This window comes from Mytilus galloprovincialis, chromosome 2, assembly GCF_965363235.1.
Source record: "Mytilus galloprovincialis chromosome 2, xbMytGall1.hap1.1, whole genome shotgun sequence".
Lineage (NCBI taxonomy): Eukaryota > Metazoa > Mollusca > Bivalvia > Mytilida > Mytilidae > Mytilus > Mytilus galloprovincialis.
In genome coordinates this window covers 90,692,042-90,709,251 of record NC_134839.1, presented here as the reverse complement: position 1 = coordinate 90,709,251, position 17,210 = coordinate 90,692,042, and the positions used below count along the sequence as shown (strand labels likewise).

General features: G+C 33.6%; 1 protein-coding gene across 1 annotated transcript; it reads left to right on the top strand.

Annotated features, from left to right (window-relative positions):
• Nucleotides 1–523: 523 nt before the first annotated feature.
• Nucleotides 524–15,262, top strand: LOC143064832 (uncharacterized). The gene is made up of 5 exons (XM_076237964.1): nt 524–970; nt 9,604–9,721; nt 10,706–10,831; nt 12,591–12,734; nt 14,085–15,262. The coding sequence occupies exons 1-5, from the start codon at nt 569–571 to the stop codon at nt 14,864–14,866; spliced, it is 1,572 nt and encodes a 523-aa protein (XP_076094079.1). The 5' UTR covers nt 524–568; the 3' UTR covers nt 14,867–15,262.
• Nucleotides 15,263–17,210: the final 1,948 nt, after the last annotated feature.

The following is a 17,210-nucleotide window of genomic DNA, read 5'->3' as shown; positions in this document are numbered from 1 at the left end:
TATAATCGTAGTTTATATGTAGATAAACGCGAAAAATAATTGTCCTCTATAAGGAGGCATAATAGTTGTGGTTCTTGCGATCTAAACACCATGATATGGAGAACGTTCTGATTGGCTTATTTATTTTTCATTTTTTGTTATCTATCAAACGATTGGTTGTGTTTGTGCATGTTTCAAACCGGAAGTCTTATTTATGACTAAAAGTTAGTCTAATGACGGAATCATATCCGGACTCCCCTTTTGTCGTTTTTCTCCCAAAATAACTCAATCTGAATAATCATAAGAATGGATGACAAATGCGACTATGCATACCTATACCTATACCTATAGGACACAGAGGCATGATGATTGATTTATTGTGGAAGGAAGAGAAGCGACACACAAAATGAGGTCTTCTTGTTTAATTAATGTAGAAAGAAGATATAAATAGTAAATACTTGCTATTTATAGAATCCTTGAAATTTATTGACTAAAAATAGCATGGAAACCCAATTGATATTTTTAGTTTTAAACCAGTTGACATCTTACGTCATACATAGTTTTATGAGTGAAAACGAAAGTCATCATAATGTCGGAAGATACCAAGAAAATATTACAGAAATGTTTTGTTATCCTTCGTAACAATGTAAATGCTACTGCAATTTATCGCGAGGTTTGGGGTCTCAACCAATTCGATAGAGAGTCAATTATCGCACAAAAGACCAACACCGAAGCTGTTGATAAATTGGTGGATATCGTTGGAAGCAGAAACACTCGGAGTTTTGTCAGTTTTGTTGATGCACTGAAAAGGCATGGTCACACTGAGATTGCCGACACTATCTTATTGGAAGCGAAGCAGAATTATTCACATATCCATCGTGCTCTCGACACAGTTCACATATTACCAACAGCGAAAGTGCTACCTTCTAGTAATACGCAATGTAACCAAACAACGAAATTTGTTGACAATCAAGCCTATAACAACTCACAGGTCAGTAGCTTTATTAAAACATTAATGAAGATAACATGTCTGTTTCAGTCTGTAACAGAAAAACAATGGTCTCCCTTCTTAAAATTTGACTTCCCTTCCAGAGCACCTGAAATTCCCTGTTTTTTAGCTCACCTGACCCAAAAGGCCAAGTGAGCTTTTCCCATCACTTTGCGTCCGGCGTCCATCGTCTGTCGTCCGTCGTCCATCGTCTGTCGTCCGTCGTCCGTCGTCGTTAACTTTTACAAAAATCTTCTCCTCTGAAACTACTGGGCCAAATTAAACCAAACTTGGCCACAATCATCATTAGGCTATCTAGCTTGAAAAATGTGTCATGTGACCCGGCCAAGATGGCTGCCATGGCTAAAAGTAGAACATAGGGGTAAAATGCAGGTTTTAGCTTATAACTCAAAAACCAAAGCATTTAGAGCAAATCTGACATGTAGTAAAATTGTTTCTCAGGTCAATATCTATCTGCCTCGAATTTTTAAGATGAATCGGACAGCCCGTTGTCGGGTTGCTGCCCCTAAATTGGTAATTTTAAGGAAATTTTACTGTTTTTGGTTATTATCTTGAATATTATTATAGATAGAGATAAACTGTAAACAGCAATAATGTTCAGCAAAGTAAGATTTACCAATAAGTCAACATGACCGAAATGATCAGTTGACCCCTTTAGGAGTTATTGCCCTTTATAGGCAATTTTTAACCATTTTTCGTAAATCTTAGTAATCTTTTACAAAAATCTTCTCCTCTGAAACTACTGGGCTAAATTAATTCAAACTTGGCCACAATCAACTTTGAGGTATTTAGTTTAAAACATGTGTCTGGTGACCCGGCCATCCAACCAAGATGGCCGCCATGGCTAAAAATAGAACATAGGGGTAAAATGCAGTTTTTGGCTTATAACTCAAAAACCAAAGCATTTAGAGCAAATCTGACATGGGGTAAAATTGTTTATCAGGTCAAGATCTATCTGCCCTGAAATTTTCAGATGAATTAGGCAATCCGTTGTTGGGTTGCTGCCCCTGAATTTGTAATTTTAAGGAAATTTTGCTGTTTTGGGTTATGAATATTATTATAGATAGAGATAAACTGTAAACAGCAATAATGTTCAGCAAAGTAAGACTTACAAAGAAGTCAACATTACCAAAATGGTCAGCTGACCCCTTTAGGAGTTATTGCCCTTTAAAGTCAATTTTTAACCATTTTTCGTAAATCTTAGTAATCTTTTACAAAAATCTTCTCCTCTGAAACTACCTGGCCAAATTAATCCATCTTTGGGGTATCTAGTTTAAAAAATTTGTCCGGTGATCCGGACATCCAACCAAGATGGCTGCCACAGCTAAAAATAGAACATAGGGGTAAAATGCAGTTTTTGGCTAATATCTCTGTAACCAAAGCATTTAGAGCAAATCTGACTGTGGTTAAATTGTTTATCAGGTGAAGATCTATCTGCCCTGAAATTTTCAGATGAATCGGACAACCTGTTGTTAGGTTGCTGCCCCTGAATTTGTAATTTTAAGGAAATTTTGCCGTTTTGGGGGAAAGACGGCTTCAAGCCGTTAATCCCCTATGGGGTTGACCAGAGTGACATTCCCTCACATCATTCATTTTGTTTTTATAGTGTGGAAAACCTCCCAACAAATCTTACTGATATTGATGAGAGGGAGACACACAAATGAATAGTTTGACTTTAAACACTTTTTTTTTTTACACATTTCCCTTCTGTTTCTCGCGAAATTATAGTATCTTGAGCTCTCCTTTACACTATTTACGTTTCTTGTACAATCCGGAATCAAAGAGCTGAAAGCTCTGAAGAAAAATGACGCCACTGTCTCTAATATTGGGATAGTTTTTATGCAAGTCTTGATTTTCACATACCGTAATTAGTTTAACAATGCAACATGTCTCTTAAGCATATAAATGATATTCGTATATATGTGTGTGTGTGTGAAGTGAAGGTGACAACTGGCTGTTTTTTAAGACAAATGAATAGGTCAAGACTACCTGAATTGTACAAATAAATACCGTAGAAAGGCTTGTATATTTCTCACTGGTACATAGTCTGAATCCGGATCCGTTCGCCCCTTTCACTTTCACACCCTACATGTTTGCACCCAATCTTAATTGGTTTTGTGTTTAATAACTCTGTAAGCAAGTGTTTTCTTATAAGTATAATTGTTGTCATTGTCTCAAAATAAAGTGAGACAGCATTTTTTTTTTGTGTTGAATAAATCTTAATCATGTTTTAGATAGCGTATTGTTAAAAATTATAATAATCCTTTCTAAATAAAGTGGTATTTTGTCAACGTTTTATTGTGTGTTGAATAACTCTAAATCATGTTTTGTTAGTGTATTGCTATAACTTTGTTTCATTGACTTCTTTCAAAATGAAGTGAGATTCTGACTATGTTTTTTTCTGTGTGTTGAATAGATTTTATCATGTTTTGGTTATAATAGTGGATTGCTATATTTTGGTTCCTATATTTTATTGTTTCGTTGTTTCAGATCAAAGGAACCAAGCTGTTAAAAACAATTATCTTTTGTGTTTTTCCTTAAAAATCTTCAATGTTTTACTCATACCAAGCTATAAATACATTCAGTATTTACACCAAAGCAATTTAAAACAACAATCATGATTTTCCAATTATTCAACTTGAATTTGAATTAAAATTGGGCGCGAATGAGTAGAGTGCAAACGTACCTTGGGTGCGAACGTGCGAGGTGCGAACGTGTAGGGTGCGAAAGTGTATTGGGCGCGAAGACCTGATACCACATAGTCTGAACCCCCTTCTCCCATTAAATAATCTTTTTGTTACTGTTATCAAAGGTCTAATGAAACTCAGGTAATTTCAAACATTTGTCAAAGAATTCTAGTCAAACCGGCATCTGGTTAAATTGGCACCTGGACAAATCAGCACCAGGTTAAATCGACACCTGATTTAGTCAATTCGTCACCCATGTTAAATTAAATTTTAACAGTATTTTAAGCAAAAAGAGTAAAAAATAAGTAAGGGGTTGCCAGAATTTTTTTCAGTATTCAAGCAAAAAGAGTTAAATACTAACTTTCACATTTTTGGGTGTTCATGTACATTTTGTATATATTTATTTTTCTCAACTTAATGACTTTTTTTGTGTATTTTTAATGATATGATTATTACGTCTGGCAAGGCTTTTTTAATTTTATTCTGGGACACCTTTCTATACCGCAAGGCTATGTTCATTTTTTTCTGGGACGCCTTCCTACGAACTTCATAGGAAGACATCACAGAAAAAAAATAAAATAGCCTTGCCAGACGTCATAATTATTTGGACTAATACATGAGATATTGGATATGTTTATGCATTATTTAAACCAGTTGAGCATTTTACAGGATTGTTTGTTTAATGCTTTTTAAACTTTACTGAAAAAAAACACCTTAAATTTGCTTATTATTTGGCATGAAAGTTTGATTTATTGAAAGGGACTCATAGTTTTCCATTTTATTTTAATAATTGTCTAATTGTTAAAACAACAGCTTGGGTAAGGGCTTCGTTGTTTACCTTTATACACAACAACATATTCACTATGTACTTGGTAACAGTTATTAATTAATTGAATAGAAAATATTATAACAAATATTATTGGATGCCGAATTGACGTCAAATAGGTGCCGATTTGACTAGCATGACTAGATGCCAATTTAACCAGGTGCCGACTTGACTTGTACGTTTCAATTCCTCTGCGATCGTTTGCGGTATTTTCTTGAGAAAAACCTATTTTCCATCATCAAAGAGAAGAAGAAACTGCTTGAAAATGATTCTGGAACGCTTCATGATTGTTAAAATAAGTTAAATTCACTCAAAAAACAATTTTAAAATCTTGCGATGTTTAAACAGGAAGTTTCAAAAGCACGTGTAAAAGAAGAAATTAACCGGTGAAAGTGGAAATCCGTACATAACAGATATCACTATAGTACGACTTTGTAAGCATAACAGTTCCATCCTTTTGTAAAACAGTCTTTAATATACCTATCACATTAATGTTTGAAGGGTCTTAAGCTTATTCAAACCATAAAAGTCGGTATGAAACACCAAAACGGAATAAACAATAAACGATTACGTTTTGTAGTTTACAAATTCTAAACTGGTTCCCGTCAAACTACAACACTTTGTTCGAGTGTAGTGGAATACAAGCAGAAACCAGTTAGTTTGTAAACTGGTTCCTGGCTGATTACTACACAATGACCTCTCATGCATAATGATAACACAAGCAAATTCCAGTTTGTATAGAAAATAGTAAATACGAAACCAAGCGCGGTAGGCAGAGAAATGTAATGAAGTTCAGGTCGCCAGTAATGGAACAATGACTGCGTCATTTTCCAAAAATCAGTATGACGAGATATCCTAAATATATCCAACCTACATTGTATTTTATAGTGACGTCAATGTTGGAATGCCACACTACGCAGAAGCAGGGATATCCTTCACTGGTTATTTAAATCATTCTCAGAGATCGTGCACTAATTAAAAATTGGTATTGTTAAATTTAAACATAGTAATGTTTGCTGTAGATGATTTAAACATCAACATGCAATACTCTCATTTGTAGGTCAACAAATTTCAAAGTTAACAAAGATCGTGGGGATACATGAAATAGGGGAGAGAAACGATTTTAATCTGTAAAATTCTGTTTTGAGAATCTTCCTCCAATTCAGGAGCACCTCAATTGATTATTAATTATCCACTAAAATAAAAGTTAATGTATCTGAACACTTAAAATGTGACATTTCATTTGATATATGATTAGTAGCCTTCTATTTAAACTAAATCTTTGTGTACCAACATAATCATTGTAATGGTAAAAATAAATTTAATTAAATTAAAAATGATGCTTTTTGTTGTGTGTACCTATTTATTCATGAAATTTAGAAATATTTCAAAATGTAGGATTTGGAAACAAGCTTCACACAGTTTACATCAATCATATTGTTTTTATGCCCCACCTACTATTTATGCCCCAACTACGATAGTAGAGGGGCATTATGTTTTCTGGTCTGTGCCTGCGTCCGTCTGTGCGTCCGTCCGTCCGTCCGTCCGTCCGTTCAGGTTAATGTTTTTGGTCGAGGTAGTTTTTGATGAAGCTGAAGTCCAATCAACTTGAAACTTAGTAGACGTGTTGCTTATGATATGATCTTTCTAATTTTAAAGCCAAATTAGACTTGTGACCCCAATTTCACGGTCCACTGAACATAGAAAATGAAAATGGGAGTTTCTGGTTAAAGTTTTTGGTCAAGGTCGTTTTTGATAAAATCGAAGTCCAATCAACTTGAAACTTAGTTCATATGTTCCCTATAGTATAATCTTTCTAATTTTAATACCAAATTAGATTATTACCCAATTTCACGGTCCATGGAACATGGAAAAGGATAGTGCGAGTGGGGCATCTGTGTACTTTGGACACATTCTTGTTTTATTAGTACCTGTATCCCTGTGATGAGAGTTGTAACTGGGAACTTTATCAATGGAAATCTAAAACTGAATAGATTTTTCAGTCCAAACTTTCTTAAGAAAAAACTTAAAATCTTAGAGTACTGTCACAAAAAATGGAAAATGGCCCTAGCCTGCAGTTCAGTGGTACACAATTAAAATTTTCAAAAATATTGTAGATGTTGTTAAATGACAGAATTCATTTGAATTTTAGATAATTCACTATCAACTTTAATCGAATGTTTAGATTTAGAAGATGCAGATCTCTTCCATTGTTCCAAATTGAATCCTAAACTAAGGAAAGGAAATTACATTAAACAACAATTGATTTCAATATTGGCAACCTTTGTACATGTTCTATCTGTTCTTTTTTCATTCTTTATATGAAGACTATCAAAAGATATCCCCCCCCCCCCAAAAAAAAATGAATAGAAACAAGGGCCGCCTTTCCCCTAAGAGCTATTCAGCTCTTTGATTTGTTATTATCTTGAATATTATTATAGAAAGAGATAAAATGTAAACAGCAATAATGTACAGCAAAGTTAGACCTACAAATAAGTCAACATGACCAAAATGGTCAATTGACACCCTAAGGAGTTATTGTCCTTTATAGTCAATTTTTAACAATTTTCATAAAATTTGTAAATTTTTACGAACATTTTCCACTGAAACTACTAGGCCAAGTTCATTATAGATAGAAATAATTGTAAGCAGCAAGAATGTTCAGTACAAACACCATTTTGTCATGAATCCATCAGCGTCCTTTGTTTAATATTCACATAGACCAAGGTGAGCGACACAGGCTCTTTAGAGCCTCTAGTTTTCTGTTGTATCTAATATACATATTTTTCTAAAAAAAAATCTATCGAAAACACCATCCTACTTTTAGGGACAGGTTACACGTGTCTACCCTTTTCTCTGATTTCCTATGAATTAAAAATCGCCGAACAATTTAAATGAAAAATCGTGCATAATCATTTGAGGAGCTTACTTCAGTAACCAAACTTCACAGAAACAATAAATTCAGGATCTTTTGGAATCATAGATGTATAATGAAGCCAATAATCATTGGCCCGACTATTTACCTTACAGGAAATCCATAGGCAGAACAACATAAGAGCTAGCCGGACGAATAGCCACTGCTTTTTGTCATGGCATTGTCAGTTTGTTTTTCGACTTCTGAGTTTTAAATGCCTCTTTGACCGTATCTTTCGCCTCTCTTCAACATTACAGGAGCAATCATCTGCAGTAATGTTCAATTGGAATTGGTTTAGTCTTATAAACATGAAAAGGATGGACGTATAATCAATCAAATCAAAATTGATACATGGTAAAAAATTCAACCTAAAATCTGCATGTGCCTGAAATACTCTGACGTGTCTTAGTTCTGATATAAGAATAAAGTATCCAGTTAGGGGAAACTCTTAGCCCCACCCTCACAAGTTACATTGTTACATCTATATGACATATTATTTGGTCGTCTAACATTTTTTTCAGCCTTGTTCGTACTTTCAAGAATGTTTCTTGTAACTTTTTATCCTGTGTCTTTAGTTCTATAAACATGTTTAAAATATTTTTCTTACAGCTTTGTTCGTACTAGCAAGAATGTTTCCTGTTAACATTTTATCCTGTTCCTTTAGTTCTATAAACATGTTTAAAATATTTTTCTTACAGCTGTGAATGCTTTCTCGTTTTTAGCTCACCTGGCCTAAAAGGCCATGTGAGCTTTTCTTATCACTTGGCGTCCGTCGTCGTCTGTCGTCGTTAACAATTTTTCAAACATCTTCTCCTCTGAAACTACTGAATGGATTTGAATGAAACTAAGCATGATTGTTCCTTAGAGTATCCTGCACAAAGTGTGCGCTTCGATTTTTGATCCGTCAAAAAACATGGCCGCCGTTACCTAAAATAGAACATAGGGGTCAAATGCAGTTTTTGGCTTATATCTCGAAAACGAAAGCATTTAGAGCAAATCTGACATGGGGTAAAAATGTTCATTAGGTCAAGATCTATCAGCCCTGAAATTTTCAGATGAATCAAACAAACCATTGTTGGGTTGCTGCCACTTAATTGGTAATTTAAAGGAAATTTTGCAGTTTTTGGTCATTATCTTGAATATTATTATAGATAAAGATAAACTGTAAACAGCAAAAATGATAAGCAAAGTAAGATCTACAAATAAGTTAATATGACCAAAATTGTCAATTGACCCCTTAAGGGGTTATTGTCCTTTAATGGCAATTTTTCACAATTTGTTCATCATATTTGCTAACTTTAAAAAATCTTCTCCTCTGAAACTACTGAATGGATTTGGATGAAACTTAGCATGATTGTTCTTTAGATTATCCTGCACAAAGTGTGTGCTTAGATTTTTGATCCGTCAAAAAACATGGCCACCGTTACTTAAAATAGAACATAGGGGTCAAATGCAGTTTTTGGCTTATATCTCAAAAACGAAAGCATTTAGAGCAAATCTGACATGGGGTATAAATGTTCATTAGGTCAAGATCTATCAGCCCTGAAATTTTCAGATGAATCAAACAAACCATTGTTGGGTTGCTGCCACTTAATTGGTAATTTTAAGGAAATTTTGCAGTTTTTGGTCATTATCTTGAATATTATTATAGATAAAGATAAACTGTAAACAGCAAAAATGATCAGCAAAGTAAGATCTACAAATAAGTCAATTTGACCAAAATTGTCAATTGACCTCTTAAGGAGTTATTGCCCTTTAAAAACTTTTTTCACAATTTGTTCATCATGTTGACTTACTTTAAAAAATCTTCTCCTTTGAAACTGCTGTATCAATTTCAGCCAAACTTAGGCTAAATGAGTTTCAGAGTATCTAGTATAAATTTTATATTTCATTTCCTTGTATGTCAAGAAACATAGCTCCTATGGCTAAAATAGAACATAGGAGAAATTGATTTTTTTTTTTTGGCTTTTGAAGAGAATAGGACAATTTCAAGAACATTTAAATAAATTGAAAAGCCAAAATAATCATTGATGAGAGATTAAACCAAAAAAATTCAGGTGAGCGATTCAGGCTCTTGAGAGCCTCTTGTTTTATCCTGATTGTTTGGTTCTATAAACATGTCTGACATTATTCTTACAGCCTTGTTCGTACTTGCAAGAATGTTTAACCTTTCATCTTTAACTTTCAGACTACGTCAAATGATAGAAACGATCAGAACAATATACGACATGATCAAATTGAGACCACAGCTAGCCAAGACACAGAAGAGAGTGACTCTGAGAACGAATCTAGTACTTTTACACTTGGTACGGTTATCTATCTAGCAGCAGATTAACAAATTATAAATCCTTCGGCTAGCATCTGATCATCATATACGATTTCGTATATATACTGTGGACGAAAGTTCTTATAAATCAGAATCACAAATAGAAAATAAGTTTATGCTCACATCCTGCATAACATAAATAGCTTAGCAACATTATTTGATGAAAAATCATCTAATGTCAATCCTCAATCAACTACAAGGAACAACCAAGTCATATTTATTTGGATAAGCAATTCTCAAGATAAGCAGTTTCCTACACACTACAGGTGAAGAATACACATGGTTTCAATTGGCTGAGCGATTCCCGTATTTTCATTGGAAAAAACGAAGACAAAATTAAAAAAAAACTTTTTCCAACAATTTTTACCTAATATATTTTCTATATATTAGTGGCTACCCTTTGTTATTAGTCTGCTCCCCTTGGTTTCCAATTGTTAATTAAAAAACAGCCTGTAGTAAGAAACTGCACGAAGAACTTCTCTGTGATATTCGGTTTTAGATTGTTTGGCTGTTCTTAGTTAGAAGATGATATAGATATTTAGTAGGCTTAAAATCTGAATAAATGATAACATGATGGCAGTTTGCAGTTTACCTTCGAAGATCATGCACTAAAGTGTTAATTGAATAACACCAACATTCCAAATATTTAAATTTATTTTAAATCCTTTTTTTTCTTCTTTAAATAAGATCCTATACTCATTGTTTTCAGTATAATTTGTGAAAACTCATTAGCTCCCATGGTTTCTGAATTATAAATCAAGGCATTTTTCTTTCCTTCCATTTTAAAAACAATTTGCTTATCTCATTCGGTTTACAGCAGATTCCAGCAAATTATGGGTTTCTTACATGTAAATGTAGATATATAACAGCCATGCACCCTACTTCATCCACACTCGTTGTGTATAATCATAATATATACAATGTGTGCTTGAGGCATATATAAAATCAGAATTTGAAATTACAGATACCAAATTGAGCCAGATACCGTATACATATGTTGAGCCATGGGAGGATGAATTACGTAAAAACAAACAGTGGAAAAAATTGGCCACGAAGATGAAGCTTAACTACGAGATTGTAAAAGATTTAGGTCAGTATTCAGTGGGTTCAATGTTAAACTTGTTATAATTTAATACCATACTGATACAATATAATTTGTCTTAAACGTCGCAAGATACTGGTGTCACCTAACGTTACTTACTGGAAGACGTTATCCAAAATAAAAATGTTAGAATGCACGTTTTTCAGATGGCCTTCTAATACTAACGGATTTTATGAGCGAAATTTATGAACTTTAGATTAATATTTTCTTAGATAATAGATCTATACTATAAAGCTTTTTATTAACAAATAAAAAAAATAAGAATTGAATTGAAACTATTTGTTTAATATACATTTTAATTACAAAAGCAATCGATTATTTTGATACACTACGCACTGCTAAAATGACTAATGCACTCATTTATACACTGCAGAATGTCGAGGCGAACGGACTACGATATATATAGCATGACAGTGCCATAAAGTTCTGCACAAATATATACAATTTACAAAGGAAGCAGCGGGAACAATACTGTTTTCTTTTATATGATTTTGTATTGTAGCGGATCGGCCTGTCAATCATTATAAATTCCGGGAAACAATTCATGCAGTTCCGCGAGGAATTATTGCCCCTCCCATGAATCAGTATTGAGCTTTTACCTAAAACATTTGAAGTTTTCTCAACAAGCAACAAAAATTACCCATATTCTGAAACGTCTGTGAAAACCGCAATAATGACAATTGACGTAAATTTTGTATATTTTGTTACATAACGTTAACATTCACGTTATCGGACAATATAGTTTTATCCGACATCTCGTATTTTATATTTAATTTATGAGAATTTATTATCAAAATAGAGATAACTTTTTGTACTTTTTCCCCTTATATTTTGATTTATATAGCGAATAGCACTGTATTAAATAAATATCATAAAAAAAAATTAAAAAAAATGTCATCCTACGTCGAAGGGGACATATTGTCGGACATTGATATTCGACTCGAATAAAAAGAATGTGTTATTAAAATCCCTGATTATTGCATGAGGCGAAAGTGTGAGCTTTGTAAAAAATACTAGACTGAGTATAGTAATTATTTACTTACGACATGGTGATTGCTCTGGTGTCCCTTTTTTATTGGACAATTCAGAAAAAACGATGGCATTTTTTTGTGCATGGGACAAATAATTTGTATCATCTTGATTCGTATTATGGTATGATTTCGTCGTCGCATTGTCCGAAGATACACTTGGTTTGCAGACAACCACCTTAGGTTAAATGCAATGATCTTTATGAAATTTTACAAGATGGTTCAACATCACAAAAAGAAAGTTGGGATTGAATTTTGGGGTTATCCAAACAGTTTAGGAAATAGGGGCCAAAAACAAGCATTTTGTAGTTTCCGGACAATAACTTGTGTCTTAGTGTATGGATCTCTCTAAAATTGTACTACAAGGTTCCAAATTACAATAAGATTTGGAATTGGTTACTTATTGTTGCCAAATATCGCACACATAGAGAACGTGTCAACCATTTAACAGTTTTAGTTTAGAAGGAAGCCATTTTGTTACTTGCCACTGCTAACCTTTTTATGACGTGTACTATATTAATCTGCATATAATTTTAGATTATATGATTATGGTTATCTATAGTAACAAATAAACATGAGAAGACAGTAAAACAAATGTAAACCAGAATACTTTTTAGTAGGTACTAACGTTTTGTAGGATAAAGGATAATTAAATTGCCGTCATTTTCGAAGCAACTTATGGAATAATCCATCCAATATTGTATATTATTACATTACAGAGAAAGAGGAAGATCCAGTAGACAAATTTTTTGAGCGTCATTGTTCAAAGCATACCATTGAAAGGTTTTTAAAGTACTTGACAAAGGCTAGTCTGACCAGCGTTATAGCTATGGTACGGGAGCATGTTGATGAAAGTGTCGAAGGTAGATATTCTATGATATTATAGTACAGAATTACAGAATTACACTATTTTCAAAATTTTGAATGATCATTGAATTAAATACAAATTTACTGCTTATATAAAATACAATTATCGTTAAAAAAAAACCTTATCAACACCACTCACTGGCGATACTGGGAAAACACGTTTCTGCATAAAAAATAGACTGGTATATATGTCTTTCCTCCTGTCTAGAGTAAATTTACTGTTTACAAAATTTTGAATAATTCGAAGTACTTAGGTTTTTCTAACCACAATGTAGATTTGTCACAATTTTGGAACATTGGGGTCATCAACTTCATATTTGATTAGACTTTGTACAACTGATTCTAGCGTCACTTGTAAGTCTTTTAATATAATGTCGAAACGCAGGTCTGGCGTACACATTATGAGCATGGAATCTCTGATGAATTTTTACAACTACTGAGCCGATCCAATTGCCGGTGGACATTCCACCATCCCAGTAGTCAGCAATATTGATTTGACCTGAAATATCAATTGATATGATCATATTTCTGTAAATGTACTGTTTATAAAATGTTGAATTATTCGCAACACTAAGGATTTTCTACCTCAGGAAAAGATTATTTTTGCTGTAATTGGCACAAGTGTTTTCAATTTTTCGTTCTTGACGCTCTAAAACTTTGTATTTGAATTGGCCTTCAAACTGTTTTGAATCTCAGACGTGGATTAAGGGGGACAGGAAGCTCGTCCATATTTAGGGAAACATTTGGTTGATTATTTAGGTAATCGCTTAGGCATGACTGGAGCGGGACCCCTCTAAGTCAGTCAGTGACACTGGGCCCCTTCATAAAAATTTCTGGATCCGCCACTTATTCGAGCGTCACTGAAGAGACTGATGAAGACGAGACGTGCGCCTGGCGTACAAAATTATAATTCTTGGATGACTTTTATTGTAAAGATATTTTCTGCGGAAAAGTTGGCCGTTAGCTTTACCTCGTCAAATCTCTTGTATATGATTATAAGTAATTTTCACTCTTAATTTCTTCTCAATGACAATGTAATTGAATATAAGAGTTTGATTCGATTGTCGCATCTATTCTGTTTTACATGAAGTATTTTCCGTCATCTTATAGTTATTATTTCAATAATGTTTTCATTGTTTCAAAAATTAAATTATAAATCTGAGCTTTTGCTTCATTTTTAGAAAAAAGAAGTGAAATGAAAATTATAATGTTATCCTATACCGAATAGAATAAGAGTATTGTACAGGAAATTGATTGGTTGAATGATTTATTGATGTGCATTTATGCATTGTTAAGATGTTATAAAGCTTACCATGTTTTATAAATCATTTAACTATTTATTTTAGACAGTTCTGGCGTCCAGCAAACACCTTTGCAAGAAGAAGGAAATAACGCACCTGTTACAGCAGAACTTTCTAACGACACGCATGAAGTTGTACCACAATTGAATTGTCTAAATCCAGACGATAGTATAACAGACAACACACAGATCCCATGTAATGACAACAAGCTTCCCAGTCCTCTTATTTCAAAGAGAACGAATATTGGAAATGTGTCTAATAATGAATCATCTGTCAACATCGCAAAAGTTGATAACTTAACGATGATTTATACAATACAAGGAGACACTAAAAGTTCATTGTCAGATACAGATGGATCTATGAAGCCTGCGGAGATCGAAAAGAACATATTGGTTGACGACGAAGAAGTAGATAATCACCGGAAGACGCAACAACGATTTGGGAATGAATTTCCAGATACTGAGAATATGCAGTCAAGGGACCAATCCCCACCATTGCAAGAGTTAAACATCAAAGAAGACACCATCCTAGCAGAACCTGAGAATATAAAAGAAAAATATAATGATCAATGGTGTGAAAATTTGCTGGATGAAGGGAGAATGAATGAGACATCGGAAAATAGTCTTAGTTCATCTTTACAAACCAACTCAGTTGCTCAACAGTTATTGCATACACAACCTGAGAGTATTGGCGAAAAACCAAAGAAACATCCTGCCGAACAGGACTGCAATGACATGCTTACGGATGCTGGCATTCCGAGAAGAAGTGAGAATACATGCAGAAATATACACGGCTCTATACCAGACGCCGATAGTGTAGTGGAATAGAAAGAGGAATGTCGTTGAAATGCTACTAACATTGAGAATGTCGTTATACTTGTCACATGTACATTTTATTTGTACTGGTAATAGGCATACTCCATAAAATGTTTTAATCAGTCACATTTGACAATTAATCGTAAAATAATCTGATCCACGAGTCGGTAATTAAGATTATTTTTTAAATTAAGTCGAGGTCATTTGGAAGTGTACTTTAATTAGATTGAATTACCACCAACCGCTAATTCATTTCTTTTATTAGATAAAAGAGAGGCGAAAGATACCAAAAGGATAACCAATCTCATAATAAAAACATCTTTACATATACTGGATCTTTCTGTGAAAATACTTCCAGCTGTATTTGATGAGACGCAACTATTATGTTTAAGATAATAAAGCTGTCTTTAAAAATAAATGTCTTTTGTCTTTTTGTTTATTGTTTCTGTGCTTAGTAACTGTTTGATAAGTAAAGCCATGCATGTATAACTACATCTTGTGAATGTCTTCTATTCTTAGAAATATATGTGTTTGCTTCGAAATGTCTTCTATTCTCCGCAATATAGGATGAGACTCGTGGCTGTCTTCTATTCTTAGAATATATGCTCAGACTTGTGACTGTCTTCCGTTCTTAAGACCCATTTGTGGTCTTTGGCTATTATTTGCTGTTGTGTCGGGTTGTTGTCTCTTTGACATATATTTTCCATTTCTATTCTCAATTTTATTAATATGATCATAATTTCGCCTCATTCGTATATACTAGTTCAAATTAAGGAAACTACAAATCATTGTAATCTTTGGTTGTTGTATGCACATATGTATTTCTCTAATTTTTTAGCTCACCTGGCCAAAGCGCCAAGTGAGATTTTCTCATCACTTGGCGTCCGTCGTCCGTCGTCTGTATACTTTTATAAAAATCTTCTCCTCTGAAACTACAGGGCCAAATTTAACCAAACTTGGTCACAATCATCCTTGGGGTATCTAGTTTAAAAAATGTGTCCGATGACCCGGCCATCCAACAAAGATTGCCACCATGGCTAAAAAAGAACATAGGGGTAAAATGTAGATTTTGGCTAATATCTCTGAAACCAAAGCAAATTCGAGCAATCTGACATGGCGTAAAATTGTTTATCAGGTCAACATTTATCTGCCCTGAAATTTTCAGACAAATCAGACAACCCGTTGTTGGGTTGCTGCCACTCAATTAGTAATTTTAAGAAAATTTTGCAGTTTTTGGTTATCTTGAATATTATAAAAGATAGAGATAAACTGTAAACAGCAATAATGTTCAGCAAAGTAAGATCTACAAATAAGTCACATGATCAAAATTGTCAGTTGACCCCTTAAGGAGTTATTGCCCTTTATGGTCAATTTTTAACCATTTTTCTAAAAGTTTAGAAATCTCTTTATACGACCGCAAAAATGTGAAATTTTTTTGGTCGTATATTGGTATGACGTTGGCGTCGTCGTCGTCGTCGTCGTCCGAAGACATTTGGTTTTCGCACTATAACTTTAGTATAAGTAAATAGAAATCTATTTAATTTAAAGGTTTATGACCATAAAAGGAAGGTTGGAATTGATTTTGGGAGTTTTGGTCCCAACAGTTTAGGAATTAGGGGCCAAAAAGGGCCACAAAAAGCATTTTTCTTGGTTTTCGCATGTAATAACTTTAGTAGAAGTAAACAGAAATCTATGAAATTTTAACATAAGGTTTATGACCACAAAAGGAAGATTGGGATTGATTTAGGGAGTTTTGGTCCCATTATTTTAGGAATAAGGGGCAAAAAAAAAGGTCACAAATAAGCATTAACTACGATATGTAAAAAAATATGTAATATGATATTTTTCGTTCAATTATTAAAGAAATTGATAAAGTGAAACAAAAATTCGCTTTTCAATTTTAACAAATGATCTAAGACACATCGCTGATGAATTATTCACTTGTAAGTGAGTAAACTGACCTCACAGAACCAGGATCCATGTGACCTTAAATTTAATCCTTTAGCTGGAGATTGGTACGCATGTGTTCAGCTGTTAAAACAAAGGATGTCAACATTTAAAGTGAAACAAGGACACACCATTTAATTGACTGATTGATTCACAACAAAATAATTATCAAACAGGTAAATACAATGATAAACATACTTTTTAACCTACAATCTGAAATCAAACAAACATTGAAATACCCAATTGCACGTTGTTGCTATTTATGCCCCCGCCGTAGCGAAGGGAGTATTAATTTTTACCTTTGTCCGTCTGTACGTTCATCACAATTGTTTCCATTCTCTCACTTTAATTTCCTTCAACCAAAAATTATACACGATTTTCACAAAACACAGACAAGATTGGTAGCGTC

Bases quoted from the DNA above. Each gene is read 5' to 3' on its own strand.
- LOC143064832 (XM_076237964.1), top strand. From the start codon at position 569: ATGTCGGAAGATACCAAGAAAATATTACAGAAATGTTTTGTTATCCTT. The intron at 971-9,603 runs GTCAGTAGCTTT...TTTAACTTTCAG, and splicing joins AAGCCTATAACAACTCACAG to ACTACGTCAAATGATAGAAA. The intron at 12,735-14,084 runs GTAGATATTCTA...TATTTATTTTAG, and splicing joins TGTTGATGAAAGTGTCGAAG to ACAGTTCTGGCGTCCAGCAA.